This window comes from Sturnira hondurensis, unplaced genomic scaffold, assembly GCF_014824575.4.
Source record: "Sturnira hondurensis isolate 20B ecotype Veracruz unplaced genomic scaffold, ASM1482457v3 Scaffold0009733, whole genome shotgun sequence".
In the NCBI taxonomy this organism is placed as follows: domain Eukaryota; kingdom Metazoa; phylum Chordata; class Mammalia; order Chiroptera; family Phyllostomidae; genus Sturnira; species Sturnira hondurensis.
Window position 1 is genome coordinate 1,326,025 of NW_028082364.1, and position 21,107 is coordinate 1,347,131.

Sequence of the window (21,107 nt, forward strand, 5' to 3'; positions counted from 1 at the left end):
CTGGTGATCAAGGAGGAGGCAGCAGAGACTGTCAGAAATTTCCGAGTCCACCCCTGAAGTTTGGTGATGAAAAGGACCCCTTGCTCAGTAATGAAACAAACAGGTAGTGGGTGGACCAAGGGCCAGGGAAACAAGGACGTGATTGGTTAAGGAAGAACAGGGCCTCCCACTACTGGGGGCTTATTTTTGAACCCTTCTTTCCATGGCTGAGGTAGAAAATCCCCAAATGCCTATAAAACACACCTTTTCAACCTCCAGACCTCCAGATGGAGTGCTTTCGCCTGCACAAACCCAAAGGTGGACCACCTGCGTGCTGCCATTTTTTTCTGGTATTTACTAACATAGTGTTGTGATCTGTCCTGTATTTTAAATTTTTGTTTCATAACTTACTGCTGCATAATATTAATACTGTGAAGATCGGATATTAAAATAGAATTAATTACTAAGGACACAAACAACTCTTTGTGTACTGAATCAGGATGGCTTTGGATAGCCATTCGTCTGCATTAATGGTTTCCCTTTATTTTTGTTCCATGCCAAGTTAATGAGTAAAATTCATCAGAACATCTCTTGAAAAAACAGAGCCGTGGACCAGTGATTCAGATCTTTGGTTTCACTTTAGAATCATTTGGAGAGTTTTAAAGACTCCTAGAGCACATACTGCACCCCCAACTAATTAAATCAGACCGTCTCCAGGTGAGATCCAGGAACCAGAATCGTTTAAAGCTCCCCAGGCAACCTGAATGTGCATTTAAGGTTGAGACCTACTGGTGGGGATGGGAGACGTGAGAGATGAAGGGTCTTTGCTTCTTCCTCTCTGATACACAGATGTAAGGTTAAGGTTCAGCACCAGGTGACTAGGAATCTGGGTAAGACCTTCTATTATTAGAGGACAGCTAGAAATTAATATTAAAATAGCAATTTTAATATTAAAAGACAGCTAGAAATTTCTAGGGCAAAGGGCAAAAAGTGGCTGCTGTCTCTCCAGATATGATCTCCTCACACCGACTCGAATGGCAACTGAGTAGGAAGATGGAGCCGGTAAGATGACGGAAATTTGGAGGAGGGTCTCCTTTTAACACGGGGCCTGTCCGATAAAGTCTGTCCCCCAATTCTGCCAGCCAAATGGCGGCCTTAACTGCAGTTTCTCCCAGGGTCCTGGGAGTCATCACTACGGCTGCTGGTAGGTGTGAAATTAGTACTAATGGATCCCCTCGGTATAGGAGCATGAACCCAGCAGAACTCCCAGCCCATAACTGGCACTCAGTAAAAGTCAGTTCCCTTTTTCTCCTTCCATGAATATTTATAACCACTCAGAAATAAACTTTAGCACAGTACCTGGTTTATCTTCCTAAGAGCGGCTTCTGCCTCCGGTCGGGTAATGTAAGAGACGTACCACTCCTGGTGTAATGAGTTCTGAAAATGTAAATTTTTAAAAGTGGAATACATTTTGCAGTTACATATTAAGTATAAAGAGAAGTCTCCAAGTGATCATTTTCATAAATCACCACCTCAATTCCAGAAGGCCTGAAACATTTGTTTTCTTAAGTACAGTCACTCAGGTGGGCCTCCGTAGAAGATATTCTATGTCAACTGCATTTTATCATGATGCTGGTTGCAAGGGCAGCTGTGAATAAGCATTCCTTATATAAGGAACCCTCTCATCAGGAAAGATGCAGGTATAAGAATACCTTTGGTTTATTATAATATACTTAATGAAAAACCGAATTAATAAGTCAAGGGACTTACTCATAAACTTGGTGGAAAATAGGATTATGTTACTCATTGTTAATTGCAAAACACACATTTGCCTTCAGAAAAGTCTTAAGAACACCAAGGAAAAAGAATATATTTTTCACCTGGATCTTCCCTCTTCATTTTTTTCACTAAAAAAACAAAACTAAGGCCAATGGAAGATGAAAATACACAAGTATATTCAGTGGGAATTTATGATGATTCATTTGCTGGGGGGAAAAATGAAAACATAAGATTTATTACCTCTCCTTCCCCAGGGGATTGAGGCCGAGGCAGGCTCGGAACTGGCAAGACGTTTCTGCCTTCAGGTCTGGGGGGTGGTCTGCCGCCAGGACCTTCCAAGGGATAGCATTTGGAAGTTACTTTACTGGAAGCCCTTTTTTACTTCTTTCATAACATTCCCCCCCCAAAAAAATGTCCTTGAAATTGTCTCAGCAATTAACATTTCAAGAAGCCATAGCTTCAAAAATAATTTCCACCTATTCAAAACCACAGGGCCGCGCAGACACTCCTCCACGGCCCTGTCACTGAAATTTTAAGATTCGCAGTACCACGAATCCAAATGACTTCTTCAGTGTGTTGTGACATGATGTAAAGAGACCAGATCTACTGATGACAAAGTCACAACCATTTTCATGTGATCAGGTCTTTCACAGATGCCAGCACCCCCCAGAATGGACTCCCAGACCAGGTGATGAGGCAGTAACAGAGTGTTTTCATCGTGTTCACAAGGACAAACATCAGTTGCCAGAGTCAAGGTGAGATTACCCTGAGGCTACCGTTACCTATTAGAACCAGAGTTTTCAATCAGCTGTCCACTCTCCGTGGCCAATCAGAGGTGGTATTATTTAAAATGCACGTCCTCACCCAGACTTACTGAATTGGGATCTTGTGGGTCAGGTTCTCTTTGTATTGTAAACATACTCCTCAATTTGGTACCTGAAGTGTAGATTCCCGATGGAAACCCAGAACTACAGAGAAATTTGAGCACCATCCTGAGCACGGTATAAAGACAGCAGGCACAGGAAGCTTTCCCTAGGAAGACGAAGGCCAAGGCCACCTTTCCTGGGGAAGAATGTGTGTGTGTGGTGGGGGGGGTGGATAGTATTGATCGTTCCAACAGCCCTGTGTGTGGGATAGGATCGATCATTCTGACAGCCCTTGGCGCACTGCAGAGACTGGCGTAAGTGCCCCGTGAGGAAGTGAGATGCCTTTAGGAAACGACAGAACCTTTGCCAAGTGGCTTTGGGGTGGGCTGAGAACCCAGTCGTGAAGGTGTGCTGCCTGGACTGGGCCGCAGGACCCCAAAGTACCCACCTTGGGAGAAGTATGGCGACAGGGAGGTGGTCTGCGGGAAACTGCTGTTACTGTGGAGACAAAGAAGGGACTTCAGGTTGGGTTGAGGGGGAGGAGCCAGCCAGGAGGCTGCCCCAGGGAAACCAGACTGCAAATGCCGCTTCCTTTGTTGTCACTCCCCACCCGCCCTGGAGCCACGGGAGCTCACTGCTGCCCCCTGGGGGCCATCCCAAAGTCTGACAAGCTCCACAAGCCAAAGAACAAAAACAAGAAAACTATATAAAGGGCATTTAAAAGTTACTTTTAAAAGTGAGCTGCAGTTTGAGGCTTCTGAGTTTGGGGAATAGCAGAAGTTGTCTGGGGAGAGGACTTGTCTTTTGGTTATGAGGAAAATCCAGTAATGGGCATGGTGTTGGGGAACAGGGAACCCCCAGGTCCTAATGGACAACGAGAGGGTGGGTGGGTGAGAAACCAAGGGACCAGGTGGCCCATTGCTGCAGATGGGAACAGCTTCTGGGGGCCTTCAACGCCACCTGCTTTGAGCTGAGCGGCAGTGCCCCACTCACTAGCCCAAACCTTCTGTTCAAGTCGGCTCTGCTCCGAAATCAAATGTGAACAGTATTTTGCAAGAATAAAGGCTAGACTGCGCCCCAGCATGGGGTGAATAGCATGAAAAACAGCAGACGTGGCCAAAGAAGAAAAGCAGCTGGAAGGGTAAGAGGAAGCAACAGAAAATCAGAGCAAGAGGCACCCAGGAAGTTGAAAAAAACTGAGCATCCTTCCAGCTCTTTGGCATTGGGGAGGGTCATGCCAGTGGTTGAGTTTCCTTTTGTATTTAGGTGGGACTGGGCCTCCGCCTTTGGATATTAAAGGAGGGAGTGAGCCCAAAGGGCTGGAGGTCTCGGGGGCCACCAGGGGGCATCAGGTGGGCCTGTTGAGGGAGAAATGACCTGAGTCTTCTCCCTGCTCATGCCCCTCCCTCTGCACAGCCTCATCGTGGGCCCTGAGATGCACCCCTGCTACTGAGAGAGAGAGGACCTGCAGGGGACAGCTGGGACAGCCTGTGCAGTGGATTCAGCATCTGCCACGTGCAAGGTACATCTTCTCCGCCTCCCCAACCAAGATGAAGGGTGAACTCCAAGTATTTAAGTAGCTGGGTTTCCTGAGTGGTGCTGGGTTGGTTTGAACTCACAAAGTGAAAACTTCCCCCACTTCCTGCCCAAGAGTCCACTCTCTGGGGCGACCATGGGGCGTTCCATGCTGTGTCCCTCTGGCCCCAGGCACAGACCCAGAGGACACTGGTGGGTTAATACATGTCATTCTATAGGATTAGCTTGGTTTTGGTTAGGACCCAAAACGTTCTAACCCTCCTGGCGCATTTCCTTCTTCCTCAACCTGCCCGCCATCAGCTCAGTGTCAGTGGGCCCAGGTGTTAAGTTAGATCTTAAGGACATTGCCACGAACCTCTCGGCTAATGCTCCGGCCAGGTGAGCCGAGGGCAGGGCGTGCTTGGGCGAAGGCTTGGTGGACCTCGAAGGGAAGGCGTTGGAGTTCATGGGCAGCATCGCTGGCTGGGGCAAAGGCCTCTGATGCACTGTGGGGGAGGAGAAACAAATAAAGCGGACTGTCGGGATCCCAGCGACAGACAGCATTTCAGAACCCCTCCCCCACCAGGAACAACCAGTCCAAAGAGGGTCCAAGGGTCCAAAAGGTCCCACGTTATTAGGAAGCGGTGGGACGGAGCCCTACCCCCTAAGGACTTTCCAGGTGACTTAATCACCTTAGAATGCATTTTCAAACGCTGCTGTTCTCTCGATCAACACTTTATCTTACTCATTTTTGAAATGCTAACTTAGCAGAGAATTATCCATTGGAAACCATATGAATTTCAGAAATGATTCCCAAGTTGTGTTGTGTTTGATGAAAGCCAAGTTTTACGCTGTCTCGTTCTGTAGTTCGCAACCCTTCACCCATATTCACTAGAGGGCATACACAGAAATTTTTTTATCCACCCGTGGGTGCAATCTTTAATTTCGCTGTACTGTTACTAAGTAAGTGCACTGGTACGCATGAACTCAACGGTTCTCTTTGGTAATCAGGCCAAATGACCCCATTTTATTCTAGTTCTGCCAACCGATACCTGTCTATTTAATACTAATGTCACAGATAGAATTGACTGGATGGGGTATCTGTACTAAAACAATGCCATCTGAATGCCTAAGCAGGAAAATGAAGGGATGATTGAGAAGTTGTAAGAAAGCTTTTCTGAACATACCTTCATCTTCATCCTGGTAAAGGGAAGGAAAAAAAGATATTAACCCATCATCAGAACACGATTCCTCCATCACGCAGACATCTCTGTTTCACTTCAGCAGTGCGAGAGTCCGCAGTTAACATACTGTAGGGCAAGCGGTTTGGGGTTTTTTAATACAAACCAGCATCTAAGGACACCTCACCCTGAGTCTCCCTGTATACCCAGCATCAACTAGGGCCCAAAGACGCAATAATCATGACGCCATCGACTACATGCGACGATTCCTATATGATAGTTCATGCAGTTCCCCTAGCAACCTGTCAGGAACTTAACACCCTCATTTACAAATGAAAACGGGCCTCGCAGGAGGGATTCTGAACTTGCCACGGGTTCCAGGACTGGATTCAGCCCCGATGTGTCCGACCCAGAGCTCAGCCCTCTTTTGGGCTCCCCTGTCCAATGGCCAGTCCTGCAAAGAGCGTCTCCCTCCTCATTATAATGTGGCTCACGAGGAGCATCGCTCAGCACATGTAGCTGCAGGGAAAGCTTGTGAGACATGCCAGGGAAAGGCAAGGGGCTCTCCTCCTCAGAAAAGAAAGGATGGAAGAGGCAAAAAGAACCGCGTTGCCATGGACCAGGAGACTAAAGTTGGCAATGTGGACTTGCTCTGTTAGCACAGGGTGCTGGCAATGACCGTGCTGTTGTGAGGAGTAAATTAGTTATTACTTGTGCGTTGCGTATGTGGAGTGCTCAGTGGAAGTCAGCTGTCATTAGTCTCCCACTGAGAGGGGGCGAGAAGGGTCACAGCCAGAACTACTCAGCCCAGTTGGCCAGCTGGGAGTCCCCACACAGGGCTGCATAAGTACACACGCATGAGCTCAGGGAATGCCTACAACGAAATCTCTTTTTAACACGGCTACAACCACATCAGATCCACACCAGTGCCAGAATATACCAGTGCCAGATTCTCGTGACATGAACGTCCACCCTTCCAGAGACTGGGCACCTCAGGAATGCGATGTTAGCCTCGCTGTGGACCTAACCTCCTCTTGTCCCCATGGCTCTGCAGCCAGGCTATCCAGCCAGGATAGTGGTCCTGGCTATCTCTGTAGGCTCCGTGGGCACTGCCACCCACCTGCCTTTGCTCAAGACATTCCTGAGGCTGGGATGCATTGGGCTTTTTCTTAGGGCGGCTGCAGCCTCTGTCTTCCCCAGCATTTGATGACATCACAAATCTCACCTCTAAGAAGTCACCCCTGGCTCCCGGCCCCCCCCAGGATCAGTCTCCTGCCTTGGCCTCTCTGGCTCATTCCGTGATCACAGGCTGTTTAGCACATGGGTCCCCTGCCTCCATCAGGTCTTAGCACTGCATCTGAACGAGCACAGCCTGCAGCACAGAGCTACAGAGCAGCAGGCACTTGGGGGCTGAGCTCTTGAATAGGGACCGGCATGTGACAGCCTTCAGAGGCTTCCAGAGCAGAGGAAATCTGACAGCTGTGCACCTCGAGATGAGTGTCTTACCCCTTCTGAGCTTCGACTCCTTCTTAGTAAAAGAGAAACCGTGATTCCTCACGGGGCCATTAAATGCTAAGCACATAGAAAACCTGATGACCAGCTTTCCTGGTTTGCCTGAAACTGATGAAATTCTTGGAACATGAGACTTTCATTGCTAAAACTGGGCAAGTCCCAGGCAAACAATTGGTCGCCCAAATGTAGCTAGCTTGCTAACATGCACACAGTAGGCATTCAATAAGTGCTACCCCCCGCCCTTTCAGATTGTGGGGGTATTCAAAGGAAAAGGAAGAACTCAAACACTTTGCTGTGAGGCCCAGTCTCTTGGGCATCCTTCCCGTTACCGTCCCCTCTACCCATTGCCCTTCACCTTGCTATTCCCCACCTGGTAACGGGGCTGCTGTTAACCCAGCCACCCTGGGAGTTCTCAGAGAGACCAGAGCTACAAAATGCAGCCCGGTGGGCAGGCAGGACCCACAGGGGCCCCGACAGGCACAGGGCCCAGGAGCCCACTGTGTGGATGGAAGCTTTGCTCCGATGTGGACTTCAGCGAAGGCAGGGACAGAGGCAGCCCCAACCTCCACGGAGCCCGCAGGGCCTTCCCTGTGCCCGGCAACCACCCAATGACATTGCAGACTTACATTCTCTCTTCTGTCTTGTCCCCATCCATGCCTGAAATGAATTAGGGCAGAGAGAAAGCACTGAGCATGACTGTTTTCCAAGAGCCAGCCTCAGAATATAGATCGTTTCACTTAATCTAATCATGAGAAATCAAACCCATTGAGGCATGATAAAAATGGAAGAAGAAGAAAAAAACGCGGCTGAGAAGAGGGGCAGAGGCAGGGGAGGGAGCTTTGGTGACCCCGTGCTCCGTCATCGCTGCGGGCAGAGCTGGGCACGCCTTTATTCTGTGCAGCTACTGCAGCAAATAATTACACATTTAAAAAGGGGGCTAGTCAGCACACTAACTCTTTAGTAGCTATTAGATTTCATTGAATAGATGTTTTACCCAGCAAACGAGAGCATTTTAGGTAATATTCTCCTGTGCTGATGGCATTAAAACAGCAAACAGCACCCGTCGGGTGCAGGGAAGACAGTTGGAAGATGCCGCTGCTCTGGGCCCTTCCCCAGATGCGCGAGCGAGTAGAGCAGATTTGGGGACAGCTGCCTTGGAGCAGGGACAGGCGGCTGGGTGCCTGGGCCCGCATCTTGTTCTCCTCGGGGGAACGCGGCGGGTGGGGAGGGGGCCGTGGGTTGAACAGATGTTCCACCTGCCACCTCACTCAGCCTGTGTTTGCTTATTACCATTTTGATATTTTGTCCACTGTGGTATCTTTTTGTATTCATCTGGACCTTTTAAAATATTCCATCAAAACGCTAACTCGGTCACTGGGGTTTTTTGGGGTGCGCCCCAGCCCTGGCCTGGACTGAACCCTCACACTAGCCAAGCCGGGGCCAGAGGTATGAACCCTGACTACTCTGATAAAGCAAAGCCTTGGCTGTGTCCTTAGCAAGCAAGTGGGGTCGGGCCTGACCCCAAATGCATTCGTGCCACTTGGTACATAGGTCCCGAAAACTTCCTAGCAGAGTCAGCCATGTTACAGCAGACCTCAGCATTCTGCGATTATAAATGTGGTTGGCAGTGAGGACGGCACTTCCAGTGACCCACGAACCTCCCTCATGCTCGCCTCTCCGCCGTCTGGATGGAAAACTAACCCGCCAGGTTCAGTTCCCACGCCTGTGACCGGAGTGGGCCACCAAGCTGGCCCGGAGAAGATAAGGTCTCCTCGAACGGCAGTCACACCCACACTCTCGATGAGGCATCTCCCTCCTCCTTCCTTGGCCAGAGTGCCATCTTCTTCAAAGGGACCTGGGTCTTTATATCCAACCTAAGGAGCCTGAACACCCCTCCAGCCACAGCAGCAAATGAGCCACGGCTGCCCGGAGAGGCCCAGGATATCCAGTTCCCGTGCAAAGCTGCTGCTAGGCAGGTCATTGGGGCATCCACACCCAATGACCAGTTCAAGCAACAGAGGGTGCTTACCTTGGCACAGGTGGCTTCTTCACTGGCAGGGGGCTACTTCTGTCATATCTCTCTGTGGTGGGCGGTAAGGGAGGCTTTGGTATCCTGGGTAAATGCTCCCCGAGCGGCCTGCAGAGTTGAGAGAAAGGACACGTGAGATACAAACCCATACTCTCCAGGGAGACCATGGTCCCTCCCGTAGACTCAACAAGGCACTTACCTGCCTGGGGTTGACGGCTGTAAGACAGGAGGGAAGAAGTGTGAGTGGCCTCATTGTTTGTCCAAGAATAAAGACACAAGACACGACCAAAACGAAAACCAACAACAAAACAGGAAAACAGCTTACCTTGTCAGAAAGCCCCGGTTTCTTTCCTGTAAATGACAAACAGCAGAGAGCCTTGAGTTCTGGATGTGGTCAGCTAAGCATAAGGCGTTAAAACAGTTTGATGAAACCAGGAACTGAGTCCTGCGAGGGTGCTGACTGGGTCTGCGCCAGGAAGAACCACAGACTTCAGACCTAATTTCTCTGAGCTCAGAGAAATTAAGCGACTTGCCCGAGGACACACAGCATTGTGTGCATGCAGTGTTTTGGATTCTGTCCTGCTTTCCCACAACACATTAAAAAGGACTGAATGTCTTTTGATTTGTTTAAATCTCTTTCATTGGTCAAGAGGCTCTTTGTAAAGCCTAAGTTTACCTTTGTATGTGAAAAAAAAAAACCCATTTGCCACAAGGGATTGATTTTCTTCTAATCCTTCAGCATGTTTGACATTATATAAAGTACAATACTTCGTTTCTGGAAAAATTTTAACTTGGGGAGGAGGGTTTCAGAAGGTTCTGCCGGTAGGCTGTAAATCATTTCCTTTGGCTTTTGTCGGCTGGCCTTCTTCCCCCCTTCCTCTCTCCCCGCCTCCCCCCTTCCCCCTTCCTCCCTCCCTGCCTCCCCCCTTCCCCCCTTCCTCCCTCCCCGCCTCCCCCCTTCCCTCCTTCCTCCCTCCCCGCCTCCCCCCTTCCCCCCTTCCTCCCTCCCCGCCTCCCCCCTTCCCCCCTTCCTCCCTCCCTGCCTCCCCCCTTCCCTGCCTCCCCCCTTCCCCCCTTCCTCCCTCCCTGCCTCCCCCCTTCCCCCCTTCCTCCCTCCCCGCCTCCCCCCTTCCCTCCTTCCTTCCTTCCTTGCACTTTTCCCATGGAACATGCAGGCTCCCTGAGGAAACACTGGGTGCCCCTAAGAACTCTGCATGGCAATCATTCAAAGCAGTTTATTCTTTATTCTGTCCAAAGTCCCCCAGAATAGATGTGCCCCATGTCTTCAATTGGTACAAGTATCACTTCCCTGGATTCAAGCAAGTCTAGAAGCAAATCTTGAACAAGTTATTTAAGGTCTTTGAGTCCCAGTTTCCTTGCCTGTCACACGGGGCTTGTGGAGTAAAACTGCATAGGTTTGTAAGAGTCAAGTGACACTTGACATGCAGGGTCAGGCACTTGCTTCCCATTCAGCAGTGAGTGTCCCCTTGCTTCCCCTCCCCCCACTCCCTGCTGCACAGGGGCCACCCTAAGGTGAAGGAGGATACGACCCACCTGGCGTGTTTTTACAACACGATTTACTTTCTAAAGACGGAGCCCACACCGGGCCCATGATAGAGCCTAAGAGTCTCGTCCCACCATGAACAGAGAACTCACTGCCTAGTGGGAGAGAGTTTGGGTAGCATCGAAAAAAGTTTGTGATTCATAAAACTTTGATTTGGGGCGAGAACCCTACTTTGGAGGGATAACCAGAAAACTTAGATTTATATCTTTAGGCCTGAATAGGTTTTCTTTGGAAAAAAATCTGATTTATACGTATTTTCTGGGCATATGAGGCGTCTCCTATTAAGGGACTGAGCTTTGGCCTTGGCAGGTGTGGCTCAATGGATTGAGCACCACCCTGGGAACCAAAGGGTCGCTGGTTCGATTCCCAGTCAGGGCGCATGCCTGGGTTGTGAGCAAGGTCCCCAGTAGGGGGCGAGTGAGAGGCAACCACGCACTGATCTTTCCCTCTTTCTCTCTCCCTTCCCCTCTCTCTAAAAATGAATCAATAAAATCTTTTAAAACATTTTTTAATGTTTAAAAAGTCTGACCTTTGTAAGAGATTAGTTCTCCCCAAACATCATGGACAATGGAGTAAATTCAAGAGTAGAGCTGGTGCTGTTGACAAAGGGTCAGTTCCAAAAAGGAAAAAAGCCTTTTGAAAGGTTCAGTTCTGCTCAGAAGGCGACTGAAGGATGTGATGTCAATATTGCACTTTTTTGAAGCTTTGGGTCACAGTAGAGAGCAGGGCTGGAGTCTGAGGTTGACTCTCCCTGTCTCCATTTTCACACGACTGGCACAGCCCTCCACAATGGACCCTTCTACACTGATCTGGCAACATTGTGTTGTGTGAGTCAGCAGAGCTTCAAGGCCCTTTCAGGAAAAGAGCAGCAAGCTGCAGCCTCAAATCTAAGAACTGACTATCACTTTGCCACCAGAAGCGGAGACTGAGGCCACAGAAGGGGAAGGCCTTGCTCAGAGTGCAGCTAAGGAATGGCCCGGGGAGGGGCTGGGGTTCCGGGCTCCTTATCCCTCGGGGCTTGGGCCTCCTTCCCCAGAGCTCTGGTCCACACAAGGAAAACCCACGGTCCTCAATGGCAGGAGGATGTAGCGGAAAAGAGCACCCAGCTTTCAAGTCAGAAAGACAAGGGTTCAGATCCTGTACCTAGCTGTACAAATGTGGGGAAGTGACTCAACCTCTCTGAGCCTCAGTTTCCTCAGTGTTCCCGAGCCCTGTGGGGATAATAACACACCCCGCTGTCAGGTTGGTACAAGGATGAGCGACGCTGTAGGTAATCATATTAGGTAACACACTGGCCCCATAGTAGTGCTCGGTAAGTGGCAGCCACGTTTTAGAACTGAATGGAATATAGCTTCACGGGGAGGTGGCTGCAATCCGACAATGCCCTGGGTCACTTCTGGGGGAGAAGGGTTGCCGCATGCCCACCGTTTGGTCGGCTGCACACGCACAACGGAAAGGTAACCCCGCCACTTGAACAGCACGCTGGAGTTTTACAAAGCATTTTTCTCCTTACAGAACACCCACCTTACAAATAAGGGGGTAGCTCTGGAAAAGGAAGGTCCCTCTGGCCAGTGAGCTGCTAAATGCAACCAAGGTGGCTGATGACAGGCCTCCCAGGCCTCTTGTCTCTCAGCCGGGTCCCTCCCTCTGTACCACGATGCCACCTGCATCGCCTTCAGGGGAACACGGAGATGAGTGTGCACGGCATGGAGAAGCAGGCCCAGCACACAGCCAAGGGCAGGAGCTCCACGTCAGAGTGCCCTGGGCTTGGGGCCCCACTGGGTAGCTGAGCGATCGTGGGGAGTTTCCGCTGCGGGCCTCAGCCTCAACTTCCTCATAGGTAAAATGAGGGTGTTTCTGATGGCCCCCACTTCACAGAGCTGCGGTGTTACGTCAACGAGACGCTGTACGTGAGAAGCATGCAGTAAGCGCTCTATAAATGTTGGCAGTTATCATCACGCATCCCCTACGGATGATACCCACCTAACGGGAAGGGCTCTCTGTCAAAAGGCGCTAACGAACGATCAAGGGGAGGCTTCTTGCTTCTGTCCACGGAAGGAGCAGGGACTGGAAGGGAAAAGGCTGAAGTCAGTTTCAAGAAGAATGAGGTTGGCCGGGGGTGGGGCACAGTGGGCCAGGGAGAGCGGCGGCACTTACTCTTGGCGGTTTTGTGGGCTCTACTTCTGCTAGGCTCTTCGTGGTTGGGCTGGGGTATGGGGAGGGGCTGCTCGAAGAAAAAAATCCAAGTGTTAGGAAGCACTTCCAACGCATCAGCGGGTCCCGGTGGCTTTGTCTCCCCAAGTATGTCTGAATCCGTGCACTGTTTCCCAGTCCACATCCCACCCACAGACGACACACACCTTCAGTCCCTGCCTGACAGCACCTGCCCTGCCCCATCTCAGCCCAGGTGACTTCTGTGTGGCAGCAGAGTGAGCGTGCTGCTCCTCGGACAAGCCCCTTCGTGGCTCCTGTCACACTGGGGACACAGGAGAAACTCACCGTGGCCCACCAGGCCTGGCCTGAGCTGCCGCCTGTCCTTCCAACCCCTTCTCTAACGGCCCTCTCCAGCGCCCACTGGGCTCCCCATGTAAGTGTCTTCTCGCTCACACTTATGCCCTCCTTGGCATCTCTGCACCTGTGTTTTCCTCTGCCTGGAGCGGAAGGAAAGGCAGACTCTTGGCACGACCAGCTCGCTCTGTCCAGCGCAGTGCCACCTCCCCACCCGTCCCCGCATTCCTGGGTCTTCCGTCTCCCTGACCTCACCGTACCACTCAAATTATTTCGTTTATACATCTGTTCACTTGTTCATGATCAGTAGCCCCTCGATCGAATCAAAACTTCACGAGAGCAGGGAGTTTGTCTTTTCCCCGCCCTACTCCCAGCAGCTAGGACACCGCTGGACACACAGTCGCTGCTCAGTAAATGTCTCCTGACTGAGTGAGTGAATTCTGCATCCCAGTTGTAGAGATTAGGGCCCTGACCGGCATGGCTCCGTGGACTGGTCATCATCCTGCCAAGGGAAGGGCTGCCAGTTCCACTTCCGGTGAGGACACATGCCTGCGTTGTGGGCCAGGTCCCCGCTTGGAGGCACAAGAGAGGCAACCGATCGATGTTTTTCTCATGCATCGGTATTTCTCTCCCTCTCTGTCTCCTTCCCTTCCCCTCTCTCTAAAACTAAATAAAACCTCTAAAAAAAAAGAGAGGAAATTACGACCATCAGATTTGAAAAACAAAATGCATTTGTAGATAGTTCAGCTCTGGTGAGACCCCTTAGCAAGCAAACGGCACAAGCAGGAGGAGCCAAGCGTTCTTAGATGGGAGGTCCTGACTGGGGCGTGGTCTAGATTTTGAGCTTTGAAAACAACACTTCCTCTCCCTCCTTCTGGCCATGGTGCCTCCGTATTTGCATAGCTGTTAGAGTGCCAGACGCCCGTGAAGAGCACACATTTCCAGGCATTGAGTCCTTATCCCGAGGTTCTCAGATCTCTCTGGGTAATTTATTAGAACCCTAAGAACAAAGACTGTAAGCTTGGAGAAAGAGGGCAAGGGGTTGCTGCCTCTCTCTTCCTGGGTTCACTGCGTCATTAACGTGGTCGTCTCCTAGGCATTCGCCCGCGGAATTTCCGGCATTGGCCTGCAGGTGGCGCAAGACGGCTTTTTTGCAGAGAGAAGGTGACTTGGAATTCTTGCCAACACCCTAGGCGCCATTGACTTAACTTGATCTCTTCGAGTATCTTTTACAGTTTTCACTTATTTCAAAAGTGGGCGACAATAGCACAATATATATGTTAAGGAGATTTTTTTTTATTATCCAATTAGTTTATATTGTTTACGGTAAAAAGAAAATACTGATAAGCATTATGACGTGAATAAAAATCACAAGTATTTCATTGCCTGCCGAAAAAAACCCACGACAGTGAGTACTTGGTATGCATTTTCCTGGCCTTACTGGTTAGAATGAGATGAAAATATTTATTGTCTTCTTTCTCTCTGGCGGAGGAATCGTTGGAGGGGAGACAAAGTGCCGGGGAAGAGCAAGGGGGCCTACCGTGTGGCTCCGGCTGGCCGGTGGGGGCGGGAAGGCAGCCATCGGTCTCTGGGGCGGCACGGGCGGCTGCTGCGGGCCTTTCCCGGAGAGGGGCCGATCTGTGAAACCAAGCGCATTACGGGTGAGGGTGGGTCACGCTCAGGCTTTTCCAAGAATAGGCCCTGCATCCCATGCGTGTCTCCAGCCTCCGGGGCCCTGCACCCCCGCAGACTCCCGCCAGCTCCAACGCGAGCACAGGTGGCAGGTGGCGGCAGGGATTTGCGAGCGCGAGGATTACGGTGGTGGGCAGAGACACATGCACGCCCGGGCACACCCAGGCACACTCAGCTGCCCGGGCAGGGTGACGTTGGCACTCAGGGTTCACGGAGTCCCTGCTGGGGGCCCCCTTCCCTTCCCCCCACAATGCTCTGGGCGGCCCTGCGTCCTCCTACTTCCTCCTTTTTGCTCATCTCTTCCCTTAGAGGGCGGAGCTGGTCTCCAACTCCAGTTACCAAATCGCCAGCTCAAACCGGTTCACTGTGTTTCACCCGGGATGGCCACTCCCATTTTTCTGATCATCCGGAAGTATTCCGGCACCCGGTTTACAGGCTGACAGTGTTCCCACCCCTCCGACAGGGAAAGGCCGGGACCGCGAGTGCCGGTGCCGGCCTCTTTACATTTTTGTGCCCTATGTGCCTCTCTTACTCCCTTTCCCTAGTCCCTGCCCTCGAGGGGCATTACCTGTCCCGGGAGACTGGGACTTACCGCCAGGGCAAGCCAGGTCCAATCTCACCTCGCTCCATCCTCACTGGCCATCTCTGCAGTCTTCTAATAGCGCCATGCCCCTAGGAACCTCAGGACTTTTGCATGGCCTTTCCTCCTGCTTAGAATGCACTCCTTTCCCTGCAGCTACCCTCACTCAACCTCGCCCTCAGGGAAGCAAACCCAGACAAGGCAAACACCCCCGGCCTCATCTTGTACACCCGTCTTCCTGAGTATGTATCATGTTTTAATGAGACCATTTTGTGACTCATTCATTTGATGTTGCATCACCCACTGGACTATGAATTCTTTACATCGAGGAATGTCTTACTCTGTACCTTTGTAACTGACACATACAAGGTACTCAATAACTTAGCTATTTCTTCTCTGGGCCTCAGTTTTCCTATATGTAAAAAAGGCTTTGTTGTTGCCCTTGTCACATAGCGTGCTTAAAAACACAAAATAAAATGTCAACAGAGTTTATGGAAGGGCTTTACAATGGCCAAGAGTTGTATAGCTACAGGATTAGTGGCATTAATTTTTTGCAATATCGATCACCAACGTCCTATTCTTTCCTAAGCTAGCGTAACTTCTGATATTCTGTTATGCAAGTGTATGTACATGGCTATTGTCTGTCACCACCCTACTAGAATGTAAGCCCTGTGAGACCAGGTCTGTCGGTATCTTTCCTGGTAATTTCAGCTCTGAGCACTTAAAATGATATAAGTGTTCCCCATCCTGATCCTCACTGGCTCCTCGTAGGAGATCAGTGAGTTTTGGTGAGCGAATGACTGAATGAATAAATGAATGAGGAAGAAATGGCTGACAGAAACAGAGAGACAGTGAAGATCTTAAATACTGTTCGAAATGATTTGAAGTTGGGGCCAAACCCCAAGCAACATGGTCACGTTTATTCCGACAGTCTGTGGGTGGCTGTGCCACCCAACTGGGAGTTGACCAAAAACATGGGGAGAAATAGGAAAGCACTCTTGAGAATCTAAGTGACACACAGAATAACTTACTGCAGAATCACAGGCTGCAATATTAATGGTCCTCACAGCAGCCCTGGCTGGCGTGGCTCAGTGGATTGAGCACTGGCCTGTGAACCAGAGGGTCACCAGTTTGATTCCCAGTCAGGGCACATGCCTGGGGGTTGTGCAAGAAGCAACCACACGTTGATGTTTCTCTCCCTCTCTTTCTCCCTCTCTTCCCCTCTGTCTAAAACTAAATAAGTAAAAACTATACTAATAGTCTTCACAGCAAAACTCCATGGTCTGTATTATTATTATCATCGTTCTATTGCACAACTGAGGAAACTGAGGCCCAGAGAGGGGGAGTCACTTGCCCAAAGCTGGCATTAGCGTGTAGGGGTGGCTGCGACGTGGGCACTGGCCTCCTGTGTGTCCGTGGAGGCTGGGGGTGGGGGTGGGGCTGCCAGGGCCCTACCGATGTACATGGAGTTGGAGTTGGAGAACGGCTTAGCAGGCAGGATGGAATTCTGCAGCGCTTCCTCATCGTTGGACGGTGGGGGCTCGTAGTCGGCGTCATCTTCCATGGGCGCCTCTTCCTCCTCGTTGGGGGACTCGTAGTCACCGTCGTCCTCCGCATCCTCATCCTCATTGGGACTCTCATAGTCATCTTCTTCCTGCCAACACAGCGTCAGGGACACTGCAGTTCGTGGACAGGCCCCTCAGCACTCAACGTGCCTGTGTCTACTCTGTCTCCGCCAAGTGTCCCAGGGGTACTCGCGTGGGGACGGGCCGCACCGGGGCAGTTACACCCATTTTACAGATGGGCACACTGAGGCTGGGAGCACAGTGTCCCGGGGCCAGCAAGTCGTGGACTGGGGACCTCCATCAAGGTCTTCAGGCCACGAGGCCAGGGCATTTTCCTCTGTATCACTTGGCACAACCAAGAAAAAGCCAAAGAAAGAGGAGGACCCTGGACTAGGGGTGCGGGAGACCTAGCTCCATGAGGGGTGAACATGTGTTCTACCCCAGGCGTCAGCAAGAGGAAGGCTTAAACAAACACCTGGAGCATCCGTGAGGCCCCAAGTTCGTCGCCGGTTCTGTGCTCAGTGCGCCTGCGCTCAGAAAGTGTCTTTTCACGACAGCCCAGTGCAGCGCCCAAGGCCACACCCATGGGAGAGCAGAAAACAGCAGACAAAACTCTGTCTGATGGGACAGTCAGGCTGCACCCATCTGTTTGGCCGAGGGCTAAGGGTGTAGAAACAGCAGCTCGTTTTTCACGGCCTATGACACTACGTTTGAAGCCGCATCCTTGGAAAGATGCTCTTTCTACATTTTAAATGCTTTATTTTACCCAATGTGCACTTCTTAGCGGCCCTCAGGAAAGCCGGCCCCAAGGACTGAGTGATTGCCTCTGAAGCAGCCAAGAGAGTGGACAGTCAGGGGAATGAGGTCCCGCCTGCTGCCTAGTGGCTTATCACTTTCATGCCAAACGCAAAGGCAGTAGAGGGGTCCAGGGCATTTCTCTAAAGCTAAGGGCGGTGGGCAAAGAAGCAATGGGAGCTTGCAACTTGATAAGGAGAGATAGGTAGTGAAAATCGAGAAATCCTGACGGCCCTGCTAGGTGGCTTAAGGAAGACCCGGTAGTTCAATGGAAAGACTTGTGTGGGAAGTTTTGACTTGAGGAGCATTTAAAAAATACACATTGGAAGGCAAAGTGGGGGTTGAGTGTCTTCCTACATTCTAAAGAAGGCCTGTCCCTGTGGTTCTATGGCTTAAGGGTGGGGGGCACGGAAACCGTGACAAGCAGGATGTCAGCCCAGGGGTGCCAGGCCCTCCCCAGCCCTGGCTGACCGCCCCTAGACTGATGGAGCACCCTGAGCCTGCGTCTAGCTTCCTGTACAGTGACCGTGTGTGCGCACTCAGCGGGCGAGGGTGTACAGAGCCCATCAGAATCTCCAAGGGATCCCTGGGACCCCTCGGATGTAAACCTCCACTGGAGGAGACCTTCCCTGGGGTCTTTTCAGCGCTGAAGCTGGACTCTGAAATCCCCTTTCCGCTCCGGCACCAGTGGGGACTTAGGTGCGTGAGAAAAGCTACTGTAAAGCTACTTTCATGTTGGGGGAAAGCCCTGCTGGTAACGGTGGCTTTCAGGGTGGTCTGCAAACTCGGCCTGTGGGCCACGTGCGACCCAGCCTCCATGTTTGTGAGGGAAGGCTGGTCGGTGCACTGCCAGTCCCGTTCCCTGGGCCGCGTTTGTTCAACCAGGGCAGAGGCAAGTAGATGGGGCTGTGACCCCCTGGATGGCACGGCCGAGAACGTGTATGACGTGGCCTTGGCAAACTCATTTTCTGACCACGGGCGGGTCCGTGGGCCTCTCGTTTGAGGCCCGGCTCCCTCCTCCAAAGGCACACACTGCCAAGGCCCGGCCATACTCACGAAGGATGACCAGCCCCCGTTGTCCTCCTCATGGCTCTCTGTGGAAGAAGACACCAGAGCCATTAGCCCCAAGGAAGCCACTGGGAGGGAAGCAGAAGCACCCCTCTGTCCCACCTGGTGCCCTCCCACCTCGCTTCTCCGTCTCAGCCTCCATCCTTCCTCCACCCACCTGAGCATCAGCCCTGGAACGCCCCCCTGAGGGGCTCCAGCTACCAGATGGTACCAAGGTGGGGGTGCTTAACCTTTCCCGTGTGTAAGATTTACCAAGAGCGCTTTAAAGTCTGCGCAACGTGACCGTTGAAAACCTGCTTTAAAGACTCAGAAGCCTGGGGCTGACTCCACCCAACAAGCTCATCCGAAGCCTGGATTTTTCCACCCCGACTCCCCCCTGACTCCTACTCTGCCACAGAGTTCTCACTGTGTCCCTGCAGAGGGTCCCAGATAAATAGAGGCCACACACCAATGGCCCTGCTTAGTGACACCTCTCCTCCCCTCACTCGGGACCCAAACCCTTTTCTGGGTAAGAACTAGCTGACAGGCGAACGAATAAGGTCACCTGCATGCCACCCGGGGAGCCCTAGGAACCAGCAGACAAGCTGCGGTATCTGTCACCTCCTCAAGCCACCACCGCCCTCCTCCCCCAGACCTTTACCTATTTCTTCAGGAAACCGGGGGACTTGAGGTCTGCAAAGACAAACGACGTCGCATTAATGGCCTTCCTGCCCTGGGGGAGCTCCTCTTTCCTCAACCCAGCCCTGCAGGAGGGCCCCCCAGTGGGGAGTACATCTCACCACCCAGGACTGGTGTCCTTGTTGCTTGGCAACCAGGGCCACACTGCCCCCAAATTCTAGGAACCACCAAAGCCACAGTGGTGGTGCCACTGGTAGCTCGTGACTGCCTGTTTCGGGGAAGTTCCCCTGATGTCACAGACCCAGGGGCAGGGTAGGGAGAGGGAACACCCTCCCCTCGTGGGACGGAAGGACCGCACATAAAAAACAGGCAAAACCAGTTCTGCGCCCCCCATGTAAGGTCCGACTTGGGTTCGGGCGTTCTCCCTGGGTCACCTCAGCAGCCTGGGCCCACTCACTTGCGTGGCGCGAAAATGCTCCTCCTCTCTTCATTCTTGTTGATGTCTTGACTTAACTTACTGAGGATCCTACAAGATAAAGGGGCAGAGGAGGTGACAAAACAAGCAGACCCCAAGCTTCCCACCGAGACCTGATGCTCCTTGACTTGTCTGTCCTCAGGCACCTCCTCCAGGCTCCTCCCTCGTGGCCCATCAGCCAGGGCTCTCCGTGGGTCCTCTGCTCCACGCTTCCTCCCAGAGCCTGTCGCCACGACCCTGCTGCCAGCCCTTGCTCCCACCCCGAAGCCCTCTGTGCCTGGCTCAGCCCGCCCAGCCTGACCGGGAGCGTCCCTTAAAGACTTGTCGGTTCCCCCTTCTCTGGAGCCCTGCAGCGTTGAGATCTGGAGATTTTTCGAGTTAGAGTTCCCGGGGTGGTGTCTGGCTTCTGGGAATCCTTCTATCATCTCGATGAATCGGCTGCTCTTCCTGTCTCTCTGGACAAGAGCTCCAGAGGCTGTTCATTAGCCTGTATCGCCTTCCATCGTCCCCTCCCTCCTCAGTGACTTTGATTCTGAGGCCCACCTCCGCCCAGACTCCTAGGTCCTGAGAGCTGAGAACTAGCAGGTCCCCAAGCGCCAGGACAGGGAGGGCCTTCCGCAGCAGGACTGCTGGCCCTAGCAGGAGGCGCCCGGTCCCTGGCATCTCTGGAACGTTCAGGACACGAGCCCCCAGCCCCCCTTTGTGCCCACACTGCTGAGACCGAGGAGGCAAACAGCTGGGAGGAGCCTTGAAGATGATCTGGTCTAATGTCATCTTACAGATGGGGCCCAGACAAAAGAAGGGACAGGCCCATCTGTGGGTTAGTGACAAAGGCCACCCCTGTCCCCACAACACAGAAGCTGCGCTCCCCAGTGTCTAGAGCCCAGGACAGCACGCTTTTACCATGTGTTCTTGTCCTTGGGCAGTGAACCCTGTCGAGCCTGTGATGGGCCCATCTGAGAACGACACTACATTCCTCCTGTTGAGTGACTGTCTCAAGGTGACAAGTCTGGCCTCAAACTCGCTGCGTTAGTGAAGGCAGTCCTCGGCCCCCGCCACTTCTCTCCTTCACAACTATGGCCCATCTGCGGCCCGGACACCTGCCTCTCCACCTGCTTCTTCTACTGGAAGCCCCCCCCCCTTGTTAGAAGGACAGGTACCCAAGGGGGACATTTAATCCTCTGTCACAGTATCACTGTTGGAGTTCACACTTCACTGACTGTCCCCCCGCAGAAGGTGCTTTAAAGCAAGCTGGGGCTTCCCAGGGGCCTTCTGACAAGTGTCATCGGTGACAGGGTCCTTTTGTTTCCTGTCAGTGATTGTTCTGAGAAACCAGGGGAGTCGCTCTCCACCTTCCTCCTCCAGGATTCCTACAGAGCCA

At 52.0% G+C, this 21,107-nt stretch overlaps 1 protein-coding gene and 1 long non-coding RNA gene across 3 annotated transcripts in view; one reads left to right on the forward strand and one right to left on the reverse strand.

The window, feature by feature from the left end:
* The window catches only part of LCP2 (lymphocyte cytosolic protein 2), a 48,256-nt gene that overhangs the window by 12,559 nt on the left and 14,590 nt on the right, over positions 1-21,107 (reverse strand). Inside the window, exons 4-19 of one of the 2 annotated variants that reach the window (XM_037057747.1) lie at positions 19,709-19,777; positions 19,274-19,305; positions 18,622-18,659; positions 16,661-16,859; positions 14,474-14,571; positions 12,583-12,649; positions 12,409-12,492; positions 9,187-9,212; positions 9,061-9,077; positions 8,862-8,969; positions 7,459-7,489; positions 5,327-5,339; positions 4,516-4,645; positions 3,073-3,122; positions 1,999-2,090; positions 1,339-1,416 (exon numbers count right to left, since the gene is read on the reverse strand). In XM_037057747.1, the coding sequence (XP_036913642.1) occupies positions 1,339-1,416; positions 1,999-2,090; positions 3,073-3,122; positions 4,516-4,645; positions 5,327-5,339; positions 7,459-7,489; positions 8,862-8,969; positions 9,061-9,077; positions 9,187-9,212; positions 12,409-12,492; positions 12,583-12,649; positions 14,474-14,571; positions 16,661-16,859; positions 18,622-18,659; positions 19,274-19,305; positions 19,709-19,777 (1,132 nt within the window). Of the gene's footprint in view, positions 1-1,338; positions 1,417-1,998; positions 2,091-2,272; positions 2,283-3,072; positions 3,123-4,515; positions 4,646-5,326; positions 5,340-7,458; positions 7,490-8,861; positions 8,970-9,060; positions 9,078-9,186; positions 9,213-12,408; positions 12,493-12,582; positions 12,650-14,473; positions 14,572-16,660; positions 16,860-18,621; positions 18,660-19,273; positions 19,306-19,708; positions 19,778-21,107 lie in introns of both variants that reach the window. The other variant, XM_037057748.1, reaches the window with a different exon arrangement.
* Positions 540-14,205, forward strand: LOC118994940 (uncharacterized). The gene is made up of 4 exons (XR_005068168.1): positions 540-696; positions 1,555-1,679; positions 4,041-4,146; positions 14,091-14,205. It is a non-coding gene; the product is annotated as an uncharacterized LOC118994940 (long non-coding RNA).